Source organism: Terrapene carolina, unplaced genomic scaffold (assembly GCF_002925995.2).
Source record: "Terrapene carolina triunguis isolate 2854851 unplaced genomic scaffold, T_m_triunguis-2.0 Scaffold180, whole genome shotgun sequence".
NCBI lineage: Eukaryota > Metazoa > Chordata > Testudines > Emydidae > Terrapene > Terrapene triunguis.
The window spans coordinates 665,504-684,447 of NW_020664531.1; the positions used below are offsets into that span (position 1 = coordinate 665,504).

Below are 18,944 nucleotides of genomic sequence, written 5' to 3' on the forward strand. Positions count from 1 at the left end.
AAACAACTCTTCTGTGTGCTGAGTTCTTCCTGCTGGTCTCCAACAGTAGTGGTCAGTAAAGTAATTTGTGCTGCCATACAGTCCTTGTGCTAAATACACTGTGGGTTATAAAATTTCACCAACCTGTTCCATTTTAAAAACTACTTCATCAAGCAGAATCTCCACACTTCTCTCTGACTCATTTTTTCCCTCTTTGTACCAGTACAGTAAATAAAGTCAATATTTAAGATCCAATAATTTGGAATAGCTATTCAACTTTCAAGAGTTTGAAAAAAACAACCACCTCTTCTCAGGGGATTTAATAATGTATTGCTTCTTTTTTTTCCTCGTGGTCCGAGAGTCACATAACAGTACAACAAGCAAGCGTCTCATCTTGTAAAAGATCCAAAAATTCCATTAGAAATGTTTATAAAAATATGCATTGTAGAAAGGAATTCTTACAGTTAATCCCAAAATGGCTTTTTATAATGCTACCATTTGAAAACAAAAGGAATGCATCTGCAATTTCTTATCTGCAGGAAGTTCTTGCTCTAGTCCAACATGCATGCATGTGTATGGTATGTGCCTAAGTTATGTATGTGGATGGACAAGGAAAAGCCCCAAATATATAGTAAAATGAGCTTGGTGAATTCAGCCCACCAGCTTGAAAGGAAAAGCGTGTCTGTCAATGAATTGTGATTGCTCTTCTGTCAGTTCATAGCTTGATCCTGCAGCAGCCAGGTGGTTCATCTGGATTTTAGTTTGTATTACTGCAAGAAGAGAGAGTTTTTCTGTGGTCATGCTGAGGCTTCAATGTATTCACTTTTTGGTGCTGCTACCCTTAAGTATTCAGGATTTTCTGCTGCAGGAACTTTAAAGATGCCATTAGCCTTAGTTTCCTTAGGAAAGTAGTCCTGTTGGTAGTCAGGATTGTCCAGATTTATTTGGTGATTGGCTGTTTGGTCCCAGTACGGGGAGCTCTCAAAAACCGTTTTGACAAAAGGAGACTGGCTTGCGTTGAGATACTCTGGGTTGTTCACTGCTGTGCTGTGGGAATTCTGATAGCTTGAAGCTGTAGAGGGCTTTGGGTTTACTGGGAGGGAGATGTTGTTGTAGATTGGATTCTGTTCTACAGATGCTGATGGTTTTTTGGGGATTGACTGATTGACATATTCTGAGATTTAAAAAGAAAGAAAGCAAGCAATAAAGATATGTAACTAATGCAGCCCTTTAAATGATCTGATGTGTATTTTTAATCACGTGGAAACAATCTTTTCACACATCAGCCCACAAGTCTTTTGGATCTTTCTCAGGATTCCAAGACTAAGCCAAAGGCAGGAAGTTCCATTGAACAAAGGTTCAAGGAATCAGATTTTCAAAGCAGCCAAGGGAATTTAGCCACACATTTCCCATGGCTTTTAGTGAAGTGTGTTTGCCTAAATCCCCATGAGTGTTCTGAAATCTGAGTCAGGGAGTTTAGCTGACAGCAACCAAATATCTGGAGAAATACTTAAAGATAATGGAAATGCAATAAATAAATAAATAAATAAATAAAAGACCAACAGTAACTGAGACCCCATATCCCACTATTACAATGCTCAATGCTGGTTCTTTCCCTTACTCAACTGCTGTACTATTTAAGGACAAAGTATTGCGAGTATATCATTTTATGAAAACATCCTTGTAACACTCTTACTGATCTTTTAAGTCAACCAGTTCTGGTTACAAAGAACTACTATACAAGTACATGTGAGACTGCGGTTAGCAACACTGTGTATTTCATTGTGCCATCCATTCTGCTTGAATATATTTCTGTTTGGAAAGCAGTAAAACAGCAATAACAAGAAGCAGAGTTTCTACAATAAAAACAATGAAGAGGACTAAAGAGTTCTTAGAAGAGACTTTCTGAAATGTCTGATTGGTAGAAAAAAGAAAAAAAAAACCTTGATAAGGCACCCACAACAAACAGTAGAAATCTGATTGGTGGTGATGGTGAATGATATGTGGTCAAGAAGCTGTCAGAAAAGATCTAGGAAAAAAATGAAAAGAAAAATTCTACACAATTTTCCCACCCCTATTTATTGACCAGTGACGAAAAATTGTGGGGATCTTTAGGGATCCTTTGCTGAGGGAGGGGAAGGAAAATGATTACCCAGAGATCACCAAGAATCCTCAAAGATCTAAAAGAGAAGCCGATGGCATTCCAAGTTGCTGATCAATGAATGAACTTGAGGATCAGGTGATACCTAGCAGATGTACTCACCTGGAGCAGGCAGGAAGCCATCATCTATGCTGTCTTCCAAGATGATGCCAGTTGGATCTGAACTGTAGCGCTGGACAAAGCTGTCATCCCTCACGGGGTATCTCTGCTAGGTTAAAGGTACAGGTTAAGAAATCGAGTATAGAATAGACTATTTCATAGAGGCTAGTGTGTACAGGTATGTGTATGTGCAGAAAAAAAAGGGGTGGGGAGGAAGAGAAAGCCAACATCTGGTGATGAAATTGAGGCACTATCTCTGCTAAATCAAGACTTGATTCTTTAATTCAGTTCACAACATTAACACAGTGATGAGATACTTTTAACAGTAGCTGCTCACATTTACTTACCCCATTTCTATCAATGCAGGTTGTGGCTGAATTGCTGCTGGTAGCACTCTTCAAAAGAGAGAGAGAGAGAGAGAGAGAAAAGATATTTTAAAAAGAGAAAAATATTGTCTGACCTGGGAAATGACTAATTCTAAACAGTTAGGTGTGTGAACATGGATGAAATATCATACCAACGAACTCAAGAGGGGAGTCCGGGATGTGGCGGGGCTGTTGAAAAATCCCTGGTGTGGAATGAGGTACTCGTCTGCATCAACAATGTCCTCCATGTCCTCCTCTTCCATCAAGGTCCGATAAAACTTGGAGTCCGTAGGGCTTGGCAAGTGCATTCTTTCATCTCCCTGTCAACCAAACCACAGTAAGAGCAGCTTGCTGGACACCCTCCTGCCTGCACTACAGCAAAGCAGCTGATTTCTGCTGCTGTTCTCCTAAGTAGCTCTTCTTTCCACATTAAATGTTAGCAAATGTTCTGAAGAGCACAATCCTGCCTGGGCAGAGAAATGGACTCAGTGGTCTAACAGGTCTTTTCCTGTAACTTCTTTGCTTCTATGAAAGATGAAGTAACCTGACATTCTTAGTCACATTTCTGTTCCTCATATCCATATTTATTATTTGTTCTGTTCTTTATTTTTAAGCAATATGGTAATATGCTAAAGTATTTACTGTAACAACTTGGAAATGGACTAGAACAATCAGTGTTACAGTTTTCTTTAACTGAAAGAAGTAGCATAAGACTATATTGTTGATGTTCATTTGGTCCGGTTTCTTTTGAGATTTGATCATGGAATCATTGAACTCCTTAGCTTGCTCATCTGTGAGCATACCATGTGTATTATTTCATATTTGCTGTTATTTCCCCTGGGCATCTTTCTAAGTGACCGTTCAACATCTTGGTTTCCTGGTAAAACAAACCGATCAATACCTGTATAACAAGATAGCGCTGAGGGTCTCGAGCCATTTTGGAGAATTCTGATATCAGCTCACGAAACTTGGGGCGACTGTCTGCATCTATCATCCAGCCTGAAGGGACAGTATGGAAAACAAAGCACAAATCAAATGATCTTAGCTATTAAACCTGAAGAGAGTTTTAAAATAAGATGTAAAGGATAGGAACTGTATTGTGCTTGGTACATGTGAAGCTGTTACATCAAACTGTAACAAATAGAAATCCATTCACATCAGCTTTTCGTTAGACTTTATTCTTTGTTCCTTTTGGGCATTTAAGAACAACACCCCCTGCTCTTCTTGCAAGACCAAAAAAATAGAAGACATGGTAGAAAGATTCCTGCTTAGCATCAACATGCAGGGAGTACCCTCTTTTAACTCCTGCTTGCATAGTCCTCCTAAAAGTCAGGATCCCTGCTCCACACAAGCTCACTACATAGCAGCCCACAGGATGGGGCAGGGAGTGGTGAACCAGGAGACAGGGAGGGGATCCAGTGCTATGCAGGCCCTGACATACCTCCACTCCACCTGGCAGATCTGTGAAGGCTATGTCAGCTTCAGAGCCACTCCACAATGGTGTGGGGAGGATTCTCTCCCCCATTGCCCTATATATCTGATCAGTACCTGGCCTGGTGACGGTATCTGGATTTGCCTCTAGTGCGCCAATTTTGTTCTCATTTACACAGGTGCATCTCTCATGGAAATCACCTGGGTAACTGAGACCAGAACAGGGCCCCATGAGTAACTGTTGATTTTTAATCATCTCCTATGCACAGCACCCTACAGATAGGCTAACAGAACTGGGCAGACTTTCTGGGACAAAAAGTTGATTTGTTGAAAAATGGAGTTTCAGCTGATCTGACACTATCCGTAAATTTGACATGATTAGTTTTGGCCAGGAACCAGCTTCAGAGGAAGGGATGAGTGGAAAGAAAGAAAGAAAGAAAGAAAAAGAAAATGAACATGCAAGTCACCTTTAGCCTGGTAGTTAGGGCACTTGCTTGGGAGGTGAGACACCCAGGTTTGAATCCCCACTCTGGAGTAGTGACAAACTCAGATCTTCCTCTCCCGGTGAGCATCCTAACCACTAGGCTATGGACTATTGTAGGGTGGGTTGTGCTCAGTCTCTCCTGTTGAAGCTATTCCACTTTGTCTAAATCCTTAAATATTCATTGGAGCAAGGAGTTGAACACATGTCTCCCTGTGGTTTACTGAATTCCTGTTTCTGCAATAATGGCTTCCACTTTGCTCAGATACTCCAGCCTATGCAGGAAATTCATCTCACTATTGGGGTAAATGGGGAATCTGAGATATGGTTGCTATTGTAAAGTAATGTCAATTCATTTTTAAAAACATGCTGGTTAATTGAGCTGCGGGTTGAATATTGTCACGTACCTTTAAAACCAATAAACTTTGCTTTATAACAACTTTGAAAGAAAACCCAATTTACAGTTGGCTCCAGTGGTGAGATGCGTTTCCGCTGCCCTAACTTCTGTATGGAGGGGCAGCATCGTTCTTCATTGCTAATTATTCTAAATGAAGTCAATGGATCTATAGTGATTTACACTAGGGCAGAAACTGGCCCATTAGATTGAAAACAGGTTTTAATATATAATATTAAGTTAATTTTATACATATTTTAATGTTTAATATTTTATTGGTTTAGATTTTTATTTATAATTTGATGTAGTGATTATTTTGCACATTTTATTAGTTTTGTCTTTCTAAGTTGACATGATTTTTTTTTTATATTTCAGTTAAGGTTTCCTTTAAGTATTTCTACAGTCTTCATTACTAAATACAATATTGGGCCTGATCCCATTATAGTTGGTAAAACTCCCACTGGCTTCAATGGGCCCTTTGGTAGAAACTCATGTTTAGATTTCTTTTCAGATTAGAAGTGTGTGTCTTTATTTGGCTGATCTTTTACCAGTAAAATTGTATTTCAGATCTCATAGAATCATAGGACTGAAAGGGACCTCGAGAGGTCATCTAGTCCAGTCCCTTGCACTCAAGACAGGATTAAGTATTATCTAGACCATCCCTGACAGGTGTTTGTCTAATCTGCTCTTAAAAATCTCCAATGATGGAGATTCCACAACCTCCCTAGGCAATTTATTCCAGTGCTTAACCACTCTGACAGTTAGGAAGTTTTTCCTAATGTCCAACCTAAACCTCCCTTGCTGCAATTTAAGCCCATTGTTTCTTGTCCTATCCTCAGAGGTTAAGAACAACAATTTTTCTCCCTCCTCCTTGTAACAACCTTACAAAACTGTTATGTCTTTTCCAGACTAACTAAACCTAATTTTTTAAATCTTCCCTCATAGGTCATGTTTTCTAGACCTTTTATTAATTTTGTTGCTCTTCTCTGGACTTTCTCCAATATGTCCATATCTTTCCTGAAATGTGACGCCCTGAACTGGACACAATACTCCAGCTGAGGCCTAATCAGCATGGGGTAGAGCGGAAGAATTACTTCTCGTGTCTTACTTACAACACTCCTGCTAATACATCCCAGAATGATGTTTGCTTTTTTTGCAACAGTATTACACTGTTGACTCATATTTAGCATATGGTCCACTATGCTCCCCAGATCCCTTTCCACAGTACTCCTTCTTAGGCAGTCATTTCCCATTTTGTATGTTTGCAACTGATTGTTCCTTCCTAAGTAGAGTACTTTGCATTTGTCCTTATTGAATTTCATGCTATTTACTTTAGACCATTTCTCCAGTTTGTCCAGATCATTGGGAACTTTAATCCTATCCTCCACCGCACTTGCAACACCTTCCAGCTTGGTATCATCCACAAACTCTCTATGCCATTATCTAAATCACTGATGAACATATCTAACTATCTTCTTACTAATCGTTATTTGCAGTGTTGTTGTAGCCATGCTGGTCCCAGGTTTTGAAAGAGACAAGCTGGGTGAGGTAATATCTTTTATTGGACCAACTTCTGTAGGTGGAAGGGACAAGTTTTCAAGTTTACACAGAGCTCTTCTTCTAAATCATTGACGAAGATATTGAACAGAACAGGACCCAGAACTGATCCCTGCGGGACCCCACTCATTATGCCCTTCCAGCACGACTGTGAACCATTGATAACTACTCTCTGGGAATGGTTTTCTAACCAGTTTTGCACCCACCTTATAGTAACTCCATCTAGATTGTATTTCCCTAGTTTGTTTATGAGAAGGTCATGAGAGACAGTATCAAAAGCTTTACTAAAGTCAAGATATACCGCTTCCTCCCTATCCACAAGGCTTGTTATCCTGTCAAAGAAAGTTATCAGGTTGGTTTGACACGATTTGTTCTTGACAAATCCATGCTGATTGTTACTTATCACCTTATTATCTTCTAGATGTTTGCAAATTGATTGCTTAATTATTTGCTCCATTATCTTTCCAGGTACAGAAGTTAAGCTGACCGGTCTGTAATTCCCCAGGTTGTCCTTATTTCCCTTCTTATAGATGGGCACTATATTTGCCCTTTTCCAGTCATCTGGAATCTCTCCCATCTTCCATGACTTTTCTAACATAATCGCTAATGGCTCAGATAGCTCCCCAGTCAACTCCTTGAGTATTCTAGGATGCATTTCATCAGACCCTGGTGACTTGAAGACATCTAACCCATCTAAGTAATTTTAAACTTGTTCTTTTCCTATTTTAGCCTCTGATCCTACCTCATTTTCACTGACATTCACTATGTGATAGACGTCCAATCACTGCCAACCTTCTTGGTGAAAACCGAAACAAAGAAGTCTTTAAGCACCTCTGCCATTCCCACATTTTCTGTTATTATCTCCCCTACCCCCCAATTGAGTAGAATCTCTATTAGTATTCAACCACAGACCTGTCTTAACTTGCTGCTTAATATTTCTAGAACTACACTAAATCAGGAAATATTGTGAATTCCAGTGAAGTATCATTGTCAGTGCTTTGTCTGCATAGCATGTGTATAAATGCTTCATAACCATGCACTAAGGGAGGTTGTGAAATCAGCTAGTTGGTCCATTAGATCTGTCAAGATCTCATTTTAGCAGGCTAACCCTTTTTGGATGAGTGATTTATTGTTATTAGTAGTAGTAAGAAGTATGTATTCAGAGATTCCTAAAACCATAACATTAGTAGAAGTAAATTCTTTGAGTCAAAGAAAAGTTTAACCTCTTTGATGACTTTGTACATTTTATCTAAGAAAGTGTTTAAACGCCACCTAGTGGGCTGCTTGTGAATGTCTTCTAATGTACTTACAGTAATAAGGACATGGAACCAATGCCGCAGAAACTTGCTTTACCAAATCTGCTAGCGCCTGTGCATTTATTGTAATGACTGTGTCTGAGTATAAGTAATAAAAAATTGAGGGTCAGACCAGTTATGAAGCTCAGGATCCTGGCTCAAAGTCTTCATGTGCAGCCACTAATATTGTGATTGTCTGCGGTTCTCAGACATTTTTTCCTATTGTGTTTGTTATTGAATGAAATTAAATGAAAACACAGGAAGAGAAGTCAGGACTGATGATTCAGTGTGCAAAATTGGAAACCTGGGGCTATATTCTGACCTCAGCAACACTAGAGTAATTCTGGAGTAATTCCACGGTTAATCTGGATTTACACTGGTGTAATCTAAGTTTTTATACCATGCTCACTACCACAATGATGAGAAATGAGAATTTGGACTCTGAGCTGTAGTTAAAGAAAAATCTGCTGTCTTGTCTGAAGCATGAGATGTCTGAACATACCACAGTGATGTTACTCTTCTCCTATAGCACATAGGTATGTTTTCCTGTGAATCTCAGGAATACAGCATAGCATGCAAATGTTCCCTAACTAGAACCATTTTCCTTCTTACTAATATGAACTACATGGACATGTACAAGAACTGAACTCACATTTGACCATGATCATATAGACATCAATAGTACAGATAGGAGGCTGAGGCAAACGCTCGCCTTTCTCCAAGACAGATGAAATTTCACTGGCTGGGATGCCATCATATGGTTTTGATCCAAATGTCATTAATTCCCAAACAGTGACACCTGAAGAATAGGAGAAAGGGACAATGTTAGAGTCTCATCAGGTCAGCAAGGATTCATGATGTTCCCAAAGCACAGCAGACCTGGTCTGTTTGACCTAGGAACAGCACGTATCAGAGAGAGTGTGGAGGCATTAACCTTTGTTTTAGAGCTGCTAAGGCTCACTAAAGGGGCCATCATTGTTTATTCACTTGCCAACTGTTCATGGAGGAAGAAAATGTTCCATCTTACAGAAGTAGCTATTTTAATGAGGTCCGAGTTAACAAAACAAATTGAAATAATCAGGCCTTTTCTTTCTTTTTTTTTTTTTTTTAGGGTTTTACAGAAGGTAAAATCTCAATGTTCAACTCTACTTCATGACTTCACCTCTTCACAACAGAAAGGTATTAGGTTGCTAATTACTGATTCCAACCCACAAAGTGTTTTTTTTTTTTAAATAAAAGTTTTGTTATTGTTTTAAATAATCTCTTTGGAGGTAAAATAATATCTCCTCTCTTTGAAGGCTTTCTAAATTAACTGCAGCAAAATATTTTCTTTCAGCACATCACCTATTCCATGCTGTAGCCGTTACATGATGCTGTCCATTTGCATGGGCCCTAAAATAGGAATTTGGACGTGAAGAAAATGTATTTATGTGGATTAATAGGAACATAGGAATTTCCATACTTGATCAGACCCAAGGTCTTTTTAGTCTACCTATCTCCAAGCACTTCACAGAAAGGTGAAAGAAATAGTGCTACAGCCGTTATGAAATTACCTGATCCCAGGGAAAATTTCTTCCTAAACCCCCTAAATTAGAGGTTGGCTTACTCCAGGAAGCGTGTATACAATGAATTCTCAGGTATCATCTCAGTAAAAAAACAATTAGTGTATATTCCTACATAACGGAGATTGGTGTCCTAACAACCGGACTTTATGGAGTTTTAAATGACCATATAACACAATTTCCTTTTGAATCAAATATTGATTCAAACACCTATGGGCCAATGCAATGGGCATTCAAGCCCAAAATTCAGCCTACCTTAAATGTGCTATTTTCCGGGAAACGAATCTTTTACCTATTCAATTGCAATAGTCTCTGTATGTTTTAGTTCAAAGGCTATGAGTCTATCAACCTTTTAAATATATTCCCTATGGAATACTGTGAACTCTACTTAGTCACTGTGTCACTTGTTTGCTCATGGACTCAGGAAGGTAATTACTTCTAGCCATTGTCAGTTGGTGTAAATCAGCGTAGCTCCATTGAAGACAACAGATGCGCTGATTTACATCAGCTGACATCTGGCCCAATTTACACAATCTGTCAATCTGCCACTATGGTTTTAGCTTTTAGGCTAGCTATGCTGACCTCCCGTTATCATGCTACTTTTTAGGGAGGTTGGTTACTTTTAACATTGTGCCGTTTGGGAAGTATACCTGCACAACTTCTCCAAAGAACATGCTCCTCCCTATCCCCCCAAAATGTGTATATATGTATAAAAACAATTTGACTGTCTCTCTTTCAAGGACAAAATCTCATTCCCTATTCAAATCAATGGGAATTTTGCTTCGTTAAGAAGCTCAAGATTTGGCCCATCATTAATATTTATTCTTCCCATCATTTTGGTATAAGACCCTGTTATAAGTATCATAAAAGGATGACTGAATATCTGGAGAAAAATTGGCTGTGTAGTGTCCCTAACAAATCTTACAATTGTTCTCACCCATCTAAAATCATTATGATCACATTTTTAGACTTACCATAACTCCAGACATCACTTTGATGGGTGTAGATTCTGTGTAAAATGGACTCCAAAGCCATCCATTTGATAGGAACCTAGGAAGATCCAGTTAAGCCATAAGACACCTACCTCAAATCTAGGAGCAATACTGTTAGAACAACAGAGTTGTTTATATCAATAATTTGACCGTAGGCAGAAAATCTGAGATGTACAGCAAGCAACTTGAGTTTTACAGGGATCAATTATCATTGTTTTGATTTGTCACTCTGAGTCTGGGAACTTGGATAATATTTTGCTTTTTAGTACAAATATCTCTGATAACTCAGTTTTACAAAATTCTTAACAGTTGAACTTTTATAAGATTTTTTTTGTTTAAACATCTCATATCAGATCAGGGCACAAATCCAATCCCAGGCTGTACAGTGAAGACTGATCGGAGATCAGATGGTTTCCATTTATTCTCTCTGCAATATTCACAAGCAGCTTCTCTTTAATTTCTCATTAGAGCATATTCCCTCAAACTGGGGTGTTGAATGAGATCTGACAGGCCCTTCTTCATATATAAATATATAGTATTCCCTTTCTGTTCATAAACTACACATTATTTGGTATTGTCTACATGACAGAATTCAGACTTGCCCTTTTTTAAAAGTTCATCTTGGCTTTTCCCAGACATTATGGGTGGAGATTTTCAAAAGGGCTCATCATCGGCCTACCTCTGTTCTCACTGAAGTTACACGGGGCTAACTCTGCTTGCATTAAAGTCAATGGACTCACAATGGCTACAGTGGGAACAGAATTAAGCCAATGCTGAGCACTTTTGAAAATCCCACCCTGATTGTCTCATTTTTAAAATGAAGATTCATACACAAGTGCAAATATCTACATCCAATGAAACACATAAAGATGGTTATCTGATACTTCTTACTTTGCCTCCTTCTGCATAGTACTCTTTTTCCTCAGCACCAAGCAGTTTTGCCAGTCCAAAGTCCGTGATCTTCACATGTTGAGGAGTCTTCACAAGGACATTCCTGGCAGCCAGATCACGGTGCACCAAGCGACGTTCTTCCAAGTAGCTCATTCCCTACAATATACGTATGACATGCAATTGGCATACTTCTCTCTCTCTACCACCCACACTCACTCTGTACAGGAGAGGGGAAGATAAAGGGTCAGATCTGCAGCGTGGGTAAATGGGCACAGCTTGACTGGGATCAAGCCCAAGAAATCTACATACAGGATGTTACTGTCTAACAATGGGCCAAATGCTGCTCTGTGCAACCCGACTGAGTTCAGTGTGACTCAGAGTAGAATTTGGCCACCATGTTAATATACATATGTCGATATACGTACAGGTTAACTTCACATATACTATAAATACATCATTAGACTCTTCTTCCAGTTCAATCAAAAACAAGTAATAATACCAAGCAGTTGATTCTCTGCCTCATCATGGCAGACCCTGTTTTGTAACTGGTAATACTCAGGCATACTGTCACAGAGATGATGGAAAACAACCAAACAAAAAACCCTATAATTTTATGTCTGAGTTCAATGACACAGCTCTTTTTCAGCTTCCCCTTGAAACAGTTTCAGTAACCCCTGTGACTAGAGAACACTTGACATACTATGTATGCTCTTTTTATACAATTTCCTCTTAGGGAAGAATAGGACATCTTTCTCCATATTGATTGTAAAGCTCTTTCAGGCAGATAAAAGGGTTAATAGTGCTGGTTTACTTTTGTTATGCCGTGATCCTAACATCTATTTCTGACCGTGGAGCTTTCCCCCCTCACCCCTGTGTGTGTGAACTGCGTTAAAAGAGAGAAACATTCAGGTTGTTAAGCTTCTTTCAAGATCCTTTTTAGGAACTACAATCATTCCCTGTTGTTTTTTGAACAGTTAATACAGAAAGCACTTTCAGTCTACACACACAGCACGAAAAAGATCCTACTAATGTGATGACAAAGCATCTGGGGAGTCATTCTCTCCCCAGCTCCCGCTCCCATTCTTGCCCCACCATTAAGCTGGACCACCATCAAATCTTATAGTGAAGTTTCTAAGCAAAACTTCATCAATGTACTAAGGGCGGTTAATGTTGCCAAAATAAACCACCCCAGCAAACTGGCATAATGCCACTATGTAAGTTAATGTAATTGAATACATTTAACTTTAATGAGCTGAGCTTTTGAAACAAAGAATCTTGAGTTATCAATAAAAAAACAGCCTACATTGGAAAAATCATTTGATCTAGTCTGGAAGAAGAGAATTATCCTGCTAAATCGGTTTTGGTAAAGCGGTTCAAAGCAGCTGAGAGGCAAGGAATCAGTCTTAAATTAATTTACTTAAGATCCTGATCCTTCAAATACTTATGCACATGCTTAATGTTACACAGAAGACAATGGGCTGCTCATATATACAGTTAAACACATTCTTAACTGTGTGCAGGATCAGGATTTACATATTATAAACCAGAGGACTATAATACACTCTTAAAGCCACTCAACTTTTCTTCACACAGAATCATAAAAATGTGGGGCGGGAAGGGACCTTGAGAGGTCATCAAGTCCAGTCCCCTACACTGAGGTAGGGCCACGTAAACCTAGACCATCCTTGACAGGTGTTTGTCTAACCTGTTCATAAAAACATCCAATGATGGGGATTCCACAGCCTCTCTTGGACGCCTATTCCAGTGCAGTGCTTAACTATCCTTATAGTTAGAAGGTTTTTCTTAATATCTAAACTATATCTCCCTTGCTGCAGATTAAGCCCATTACTTCTTGTCTTGCCTTTAGTGCACATGAAGAACAATTGATCATTGACCTCTTTATAACAATATATCCGAAGACTATCATCAGGTCCTCAATATATCTGAAGACTATCATCAGGTCCCCCCCATCAGTCTTTCTTCTCAAGACTAAACATGCCCAGATTTTTTTTTTAACCTTTCCTCATAGGTCAGGTTTTTTAAACCTTTTATCATTTTTATTATTCTCCTCTGGACTCTTTCCATTTTGTCCACATCTTTTCTAAAGTGTGGCATCCAGAATTGGCACAGTACTCCAGCTGAGGCCCCAACAAGGCCAAGTAGAGCTGGACAATTACCTTCCATATCACACTCCTATTAACGCATCCCAGAATGATATTCGCCTTTTTCACAGCTGCATCACATTGCTGACTGATATTCAATTTGTGAACCACTATAACCCCCAGATCCTTTTTCAGCATACCACCACCTAGCCAGTTATTCCCCATTTTGTATTCATTGAGTTTAAAGGTGGTCTTCAAAACCCTTTTATCTGAAAGCTAGTCATTCTGTACACTAATGAAATATATGAGCCATAACGTATATTAAAAAATGATTTCAAAGGCACAGGAAGAGAAACAAAAATAAACTGTGAAAGGGTCCATAAGGGAGTTTGTTTCCTGCTTGTTAGTTAAGAGAGATGAACAGATTTGCTAGGATTTACAGAAAAAACAACAGTGTGGGTTTTTAAAGAAGCAGATCATGTCCAAAAATTGGACAAGATTTATGGATGTAGTAACAAAGAAAATATTGATAGGAAAAATGATAAACATTATTTATGTGGATTTTAAGAAGAGCATTTAGTAAAGAACCACACAAAAGACTATGGTAGATGGTCAGTTAGTAGCTGTGAAGATGGGAGTTGCTCTGAGTTGGAGGGTAAACTGGCATGAAAATCAAACAGAAGCTAACAATTGTGAATGGTAACAGTTCAGTTGCGCAGAAGAGTGTAACTAATGAGATGTCACAATTTTAGGACCAATTTTGTCCCCTGAGAAATTAATAATGGGGAAGATGGGAAATGTAGTGAGGAGATAAAATCTCCAAAAGTGGCAAAATCAGGAAGGTGCTGTAATCAGTTTAAAATTAGACAGACTAGAAACAGGGGCGGTTTGCATGATACACTGAATAAAGTTTATTTACTGTATTGTGTTCAGTACACTACAAAAGTCTTAGAGGGAAAAGGAGCTGTGTAGTTTGTGGATACATCTCTGAAGTCTTCAGTACGTTTATCAAAAGCAAACCATAGCAGGCAAACTTGGAATGTGTACAAGGTCTCAAGGGATTAAGAATAAGTAAGTGTGCAATGTGTTCTGGTTAATTTAAAAATAGGTATTACAGAAATGCATATAATGCAACCAGAGGGTTACAGGGACCTGAGCATCTTAGAGATTGTTAGTATCATTAAGAAAGATAGAAACTACATCTATTGCTCCCTCCCTTTAGCTCCCCCCACCAATCTCTTCCTAATGACTACGGTGATGAGATAGCAACTGTGAAAAAACAGGACGGGGGTGGGGGGTAATAGGCGCCTATATAAGAAAAAGTCCCCCAAAACGGGACTGTCCCTATAAAAACGGGACATCTGGTCACCCTACTAATGACCCATGTTGCAATGGTATTTTAAAATGAGATAACTGTTTTTCATCCTCCTGCACCTTAAAATGGCTAAAGGGATTTTTCTCCAGCTTTCCAAAAAAGGTCACCTTGGAACTGGCCCAAACACAGAAATAGTCAGTCCACAAGGGGGATGCTTCACTTAGTGACTGAAAATGGGATGTTAGAATAGGAACTATTCTACCACCTTAATAACGGGTACACGTCGTAACTGCTGTAATACAGGGATTTAGAAAAAGAAGATGGAAAGGTTATGTGCTTCCCAAGCTCCCTATCTTTCTTCTTCCCTCTGCCCCACTCTAGACATTCAACCACTATTTTCCTCCCAGGACAAATCCTTCTATAAAGAAAGGAAAATGCTGACTTAGATTCCAACAAAATTACCCACAGCTACCTCAGGATAAGGCCTATTTTGCCCCTCATTTTCTTCTTTTGCATGAGCTACAGTAGCTTAGTTTTATTTACTTAGTTATTTAATCAGGTCTGTAAATCTGCATTACATGGGACAGAATAATTTATGAAGATAACTCTATTTAAAGAACATCCCAGGACTGACTGTAAGATCATTACTTAGCATATGCCATCAATAAATGATGACAATTAGCCAATACATCTTGTTGGCTAATGATTTTCCTTGTAAACAACATTACTTTAATTTCTAGTGATCCATTGTGTGCTCTGTGCAGTCCCAATTCATGCTTATACAAAGCTGAAATGTTGAGTTACTCTACTATGCGCCGATTTTATATGTTGAGTTGCTCTATTATGCACTGATTTTATATTAACTGTAACTCCAGCTATTTTCTCAACATTCTTTGGAATAATTGGGTTAATAATATACAAATGCAAGATAAATGGGTACGTGAATATACAGTCGGTGCTGTAAATGACCCACTATGAAATGTTAACACAGCAGATGCAAGCTTCTACTGGTTAGGGAGATTACTGATGCTGCTGGTTTTTTCCTTTGTAAGCACAGGGAATCTCCAAGTTACTGTTTTTCCTTCTGCTAATTTGGGCAGTCTTTCCTGTCTTTATCTCTCTTGTCCCTCCCATGCTAATTACGTTTTTCAAGGTGTACACCAAAGCTACAGAGGCAGCATATTGACATTCTACAGTTTAAATGAAAATGTCAGAGCAACAGGGTTTCAATCAAATTACAGAAACGTCAAGGTAAACAAAGTTTGAACAGGTTGTTCAAATGTGACACCTTGCAAATGGCTATGATCACTGAATATTAAAAAATGTTAAGCAACCTCATGCTTGTGAGAGGTGTAGCATGGACTGCGCAGGAAAAAGACCTTCTCTGTTTATACAAAGAAAAGAGAGAGCCTAGATAGGAGCAGTGCAATATCCCCTACACTGCCCTGCCATGGTGGCACAGCCCTAAAATGGAGGATTACTTCTAAGGGCTAGAGAATATCATTTAGTCTCCATGCTGCCTTTCCTCCTTTGTCTCTGTGCTGAATCTGACATGTCAATTTGTGCCAGATGTGATAGTGATTTTCTTATATGGATACACGTCCACTGGAACTGGGCTAAGTACACCTCTACCTCGATACAACGCTACCTGATATAACACGAATTCGGATATAACGCGGAAAAGCAGTGTTCTGGGGGGTGGGGGGGGGGGGGGGGCTGCGCACTCCGGTGGATCAAAGCAAGTTCAATATAACGTGGTTTCACCTATAACGTGGTAAGATTTTTTGGCTCCCGAGGACAGCATTATATCGAGGTAGAGGTATATACCAACTTATTGCACACATGCTACTGAAGAACCACCTAGTGGCACTGTCTTTTGGTCATAAACAACCAGCATCAGAATGAGCGGGTGTTTTAGTAGCAAAAGGCTCTGCATTTGATCACCATTCCTCTGCAGTTAGCAAAATCAGGGCATTAATCTCCAACACAGAAGAGATTTTACCATCACATTTGCCCTGCGACACATGCGACACAGCATGACAGAAATAGCATTTTGTAATGAACCATTTATGGATTATTGGGGGAGTAGCATGGTATCGCACAGGACTGACAGTGAAGAACTGCCACGTTCTAATCCCTCCTGCTGCCACTGATTCACTGCATCACGTTTGGGCAAGTCATTCAATTGCAATCTGTGCAAGTTTCATCATTTGTCCAGTGGTGATAACCCTGCTCTGTGCAGGAATGTTCTGAGGATCAGTTAATATTTACACAATGGTTTGAAAATCTAAAGCACTACACAAATGAAAAGTGTTGTTATCTTAAGTATCAAGTACAACAAGCCTTTCTATCCTCAGGTAAAATACAAAGACCTAGAGGATAGCTAGATTACATACTTTCAGATCTCTTGGTTTCGGTTATGATCAGAGTTTTGGATGGATTGTGCTGCCATTCATTTACCTTTGCAATCTGCACACACCAGTTGAGAAGGTACTGGGAGCCAATGTTGTCCTTGTGCTCTCGGATGTAGTCAAGGAGGCAGCCATAAGGCATAAGCTGTGTGATAAGCTGGACGGTAGAAGTAAGGCAGATTCCCAGCAAGCGGCACACATGGGGATTGTCAACGCTAGCCATCACATAAGCTTCCTGATCAGAAAAAGAGAAGACATCCTGAAACAGTCCCTCATGTATGACAGAAATATTAGGATGCAAGAGGCAGTAGTAAAAATAAAACAAACAAACAAAAATCTGGCATTTTCCTGATTACTGAACCTTTTTGTAAAATGTTGGGTCTCTAATGCATATTTTCCACTGCATTGAGCGGTCCTGATTCTGAATGTTAAGACATCATTTAAAATGGCACCAGGGCCACCCATTTTCCTGGTTCTTGTATACCAAGCAGTGTGTTCAGTGCAAACTTCCAGAGACAAAAACCTAACAGGACTTAATAATTTCAAATTTTATGGGAGCTGCTAGGTGCCCAGCATTTTTGAAAATCAGGAAACATATTTAGCAGCCTAAATGAGGATTTAGGAGCCTAATTTTAAGCAACCATTTTTGAAAGTCTTGGCCCTGACTGGTAAAGCTTTTTTTATGTGTTATGGCAATGTGAGCAATATAATGAAGGTGTTTATAATGCATTTTTATACAGTTGGGAGCCAGGATGAAATCAACCTTCCATCAGAACAGCCTTGTAATTAGATAGAACTTTAGGGCCTGATTTTCAACAACGTGTGAGCAAATGCTCACCTACCATGCGCATTCATTAACACAATCATGCCAAAAATAAATATCTATCAAGGTTTTGTGCACGCAATGGCCAGTTATGGCATTCAATTATTAACTACCAGTGTAGGTTTTTTCCCCCTTCTCACTCCTGACTTTAGAGCATCTTTGGGTCTGGTTTTTAAACAGGGACTTCCATTTTTTGCAGGCTAGTTTTCATACCCACTGTGAACTGCAAGCACAAAGTTATGCACTCAAAAATGGAGGCCCTATGGAAAAATCAGGTTTAATGTTTAGCCATCATATTTTTACTTGTTTTTGTTCCTGATCTACAGGATATTGCTTTTGGTTATTCTTTTTATGACACAAAGTTAATACAGAACTAAGTGGGAAATTTTCCACGTAGTGAACTTTTAGGTCAGCATTTAAATCCGCATCTGGAATGACATCAGACACCCTTGACAGATGGCAGCCCAAAACAAGCATGCAAGCAAACAAAGTCGAGACACTTCTGTGGTGGAGGTAGAAAATGTTCTGCTCTTTAGAAAGGCTTAAGAAATACAATATGATAGCAGTTTAATCATCATCTAACAAGCTTTTAACATATGTCACCTAGTTGTGAGGCTGGCACGGGGCTATTGTTAGAAGCGCATTTATGCAATGACGTTAAAAAAATCTGAAATCCATGAGCAATATTTTCCTTTGCCACTGCACTGTTATTTCACATTGCCAGCCTAAGGATGATATGTATTACTGACACATGATATTTATTACATGATACTGAGGTAATGATGTTGAGAGGTCTGCTTTGAGGGATAACTCTGTTTTTTGTTTGACACATAACCCACCCTCATGATGCCCTTTACAAAGGGTTCCTGGACAGAAGGATCACAGAACATTACTATAGAACTGGATAAAGAATGATCACCTTACTACAAAATACTGAAAATAACCTATAGAATTCTAGTTGAAGGATATAATTGCCAATTAAATTCTACATGGTTTAAAAATTAGAAGAAAAGTATGTCATTCTCTACTAAATTATACAGGTTTTCAGATTAATTTATATAGAACCTCTTGGTTCAATGCCTCACA

The 18,944-nt window shown here is 39.0% G+C and overlaps 1 protein-coding gene across 1 annotated transcript in view; it reads right to left on the bottom strand.

The window, feature by feature from the left end:
- Positions 1 to 669: 669 nt before the first annotated feature.
- LOC113407016 (epidermal growth factor receptor-like) overlaps positions 670 to 18,944 on the bottom strand; it is a 210,413-nt gene continuing 192,138 nt past the window's right edge. The window contains exons 20-28 of the mRNA XM_026654081.1: positions 17,085 to 17,270; positions 11,208 to 11,363; positions 10,299 to 10,374; positions 8,415 to 8,561; positions 3,506 to 3,603; positions 2,757 to 2,924; positions 2,587 to 2,634; positions 2,243 to 2,345; positions 670 to 1,153 (exon numbers count right to left, since the gene is read on the bottom strand). Coding sequence (XP_026509866.1) covers positions 777 to 1,153; positions 2,243 to 2,345; positions 2,587 to 2,634; positions 2,757 to 2,924; positions 3,506 to 3,603; positions 8,415 to 8,561; positions 10,299 to 10,374; positions 11,208 to 11,363; positions 17,085 to 17,270 — 1,359 coding nt within the window. The 3' untranslated portion in view covers positions 670 to 776. The remainder of the gene's footprint in view (positions 1,154 to 2,242; positions 2,346 to 2,586; positions 2,635 to 2,756; positions 2,925 to 3,505; positions 3,604 to 8,414; positions 8,562 to 10,298; positions 10,375 to 11,207; positions 11,364 to 17,084; positions 17,271 to 18,944) is intronic.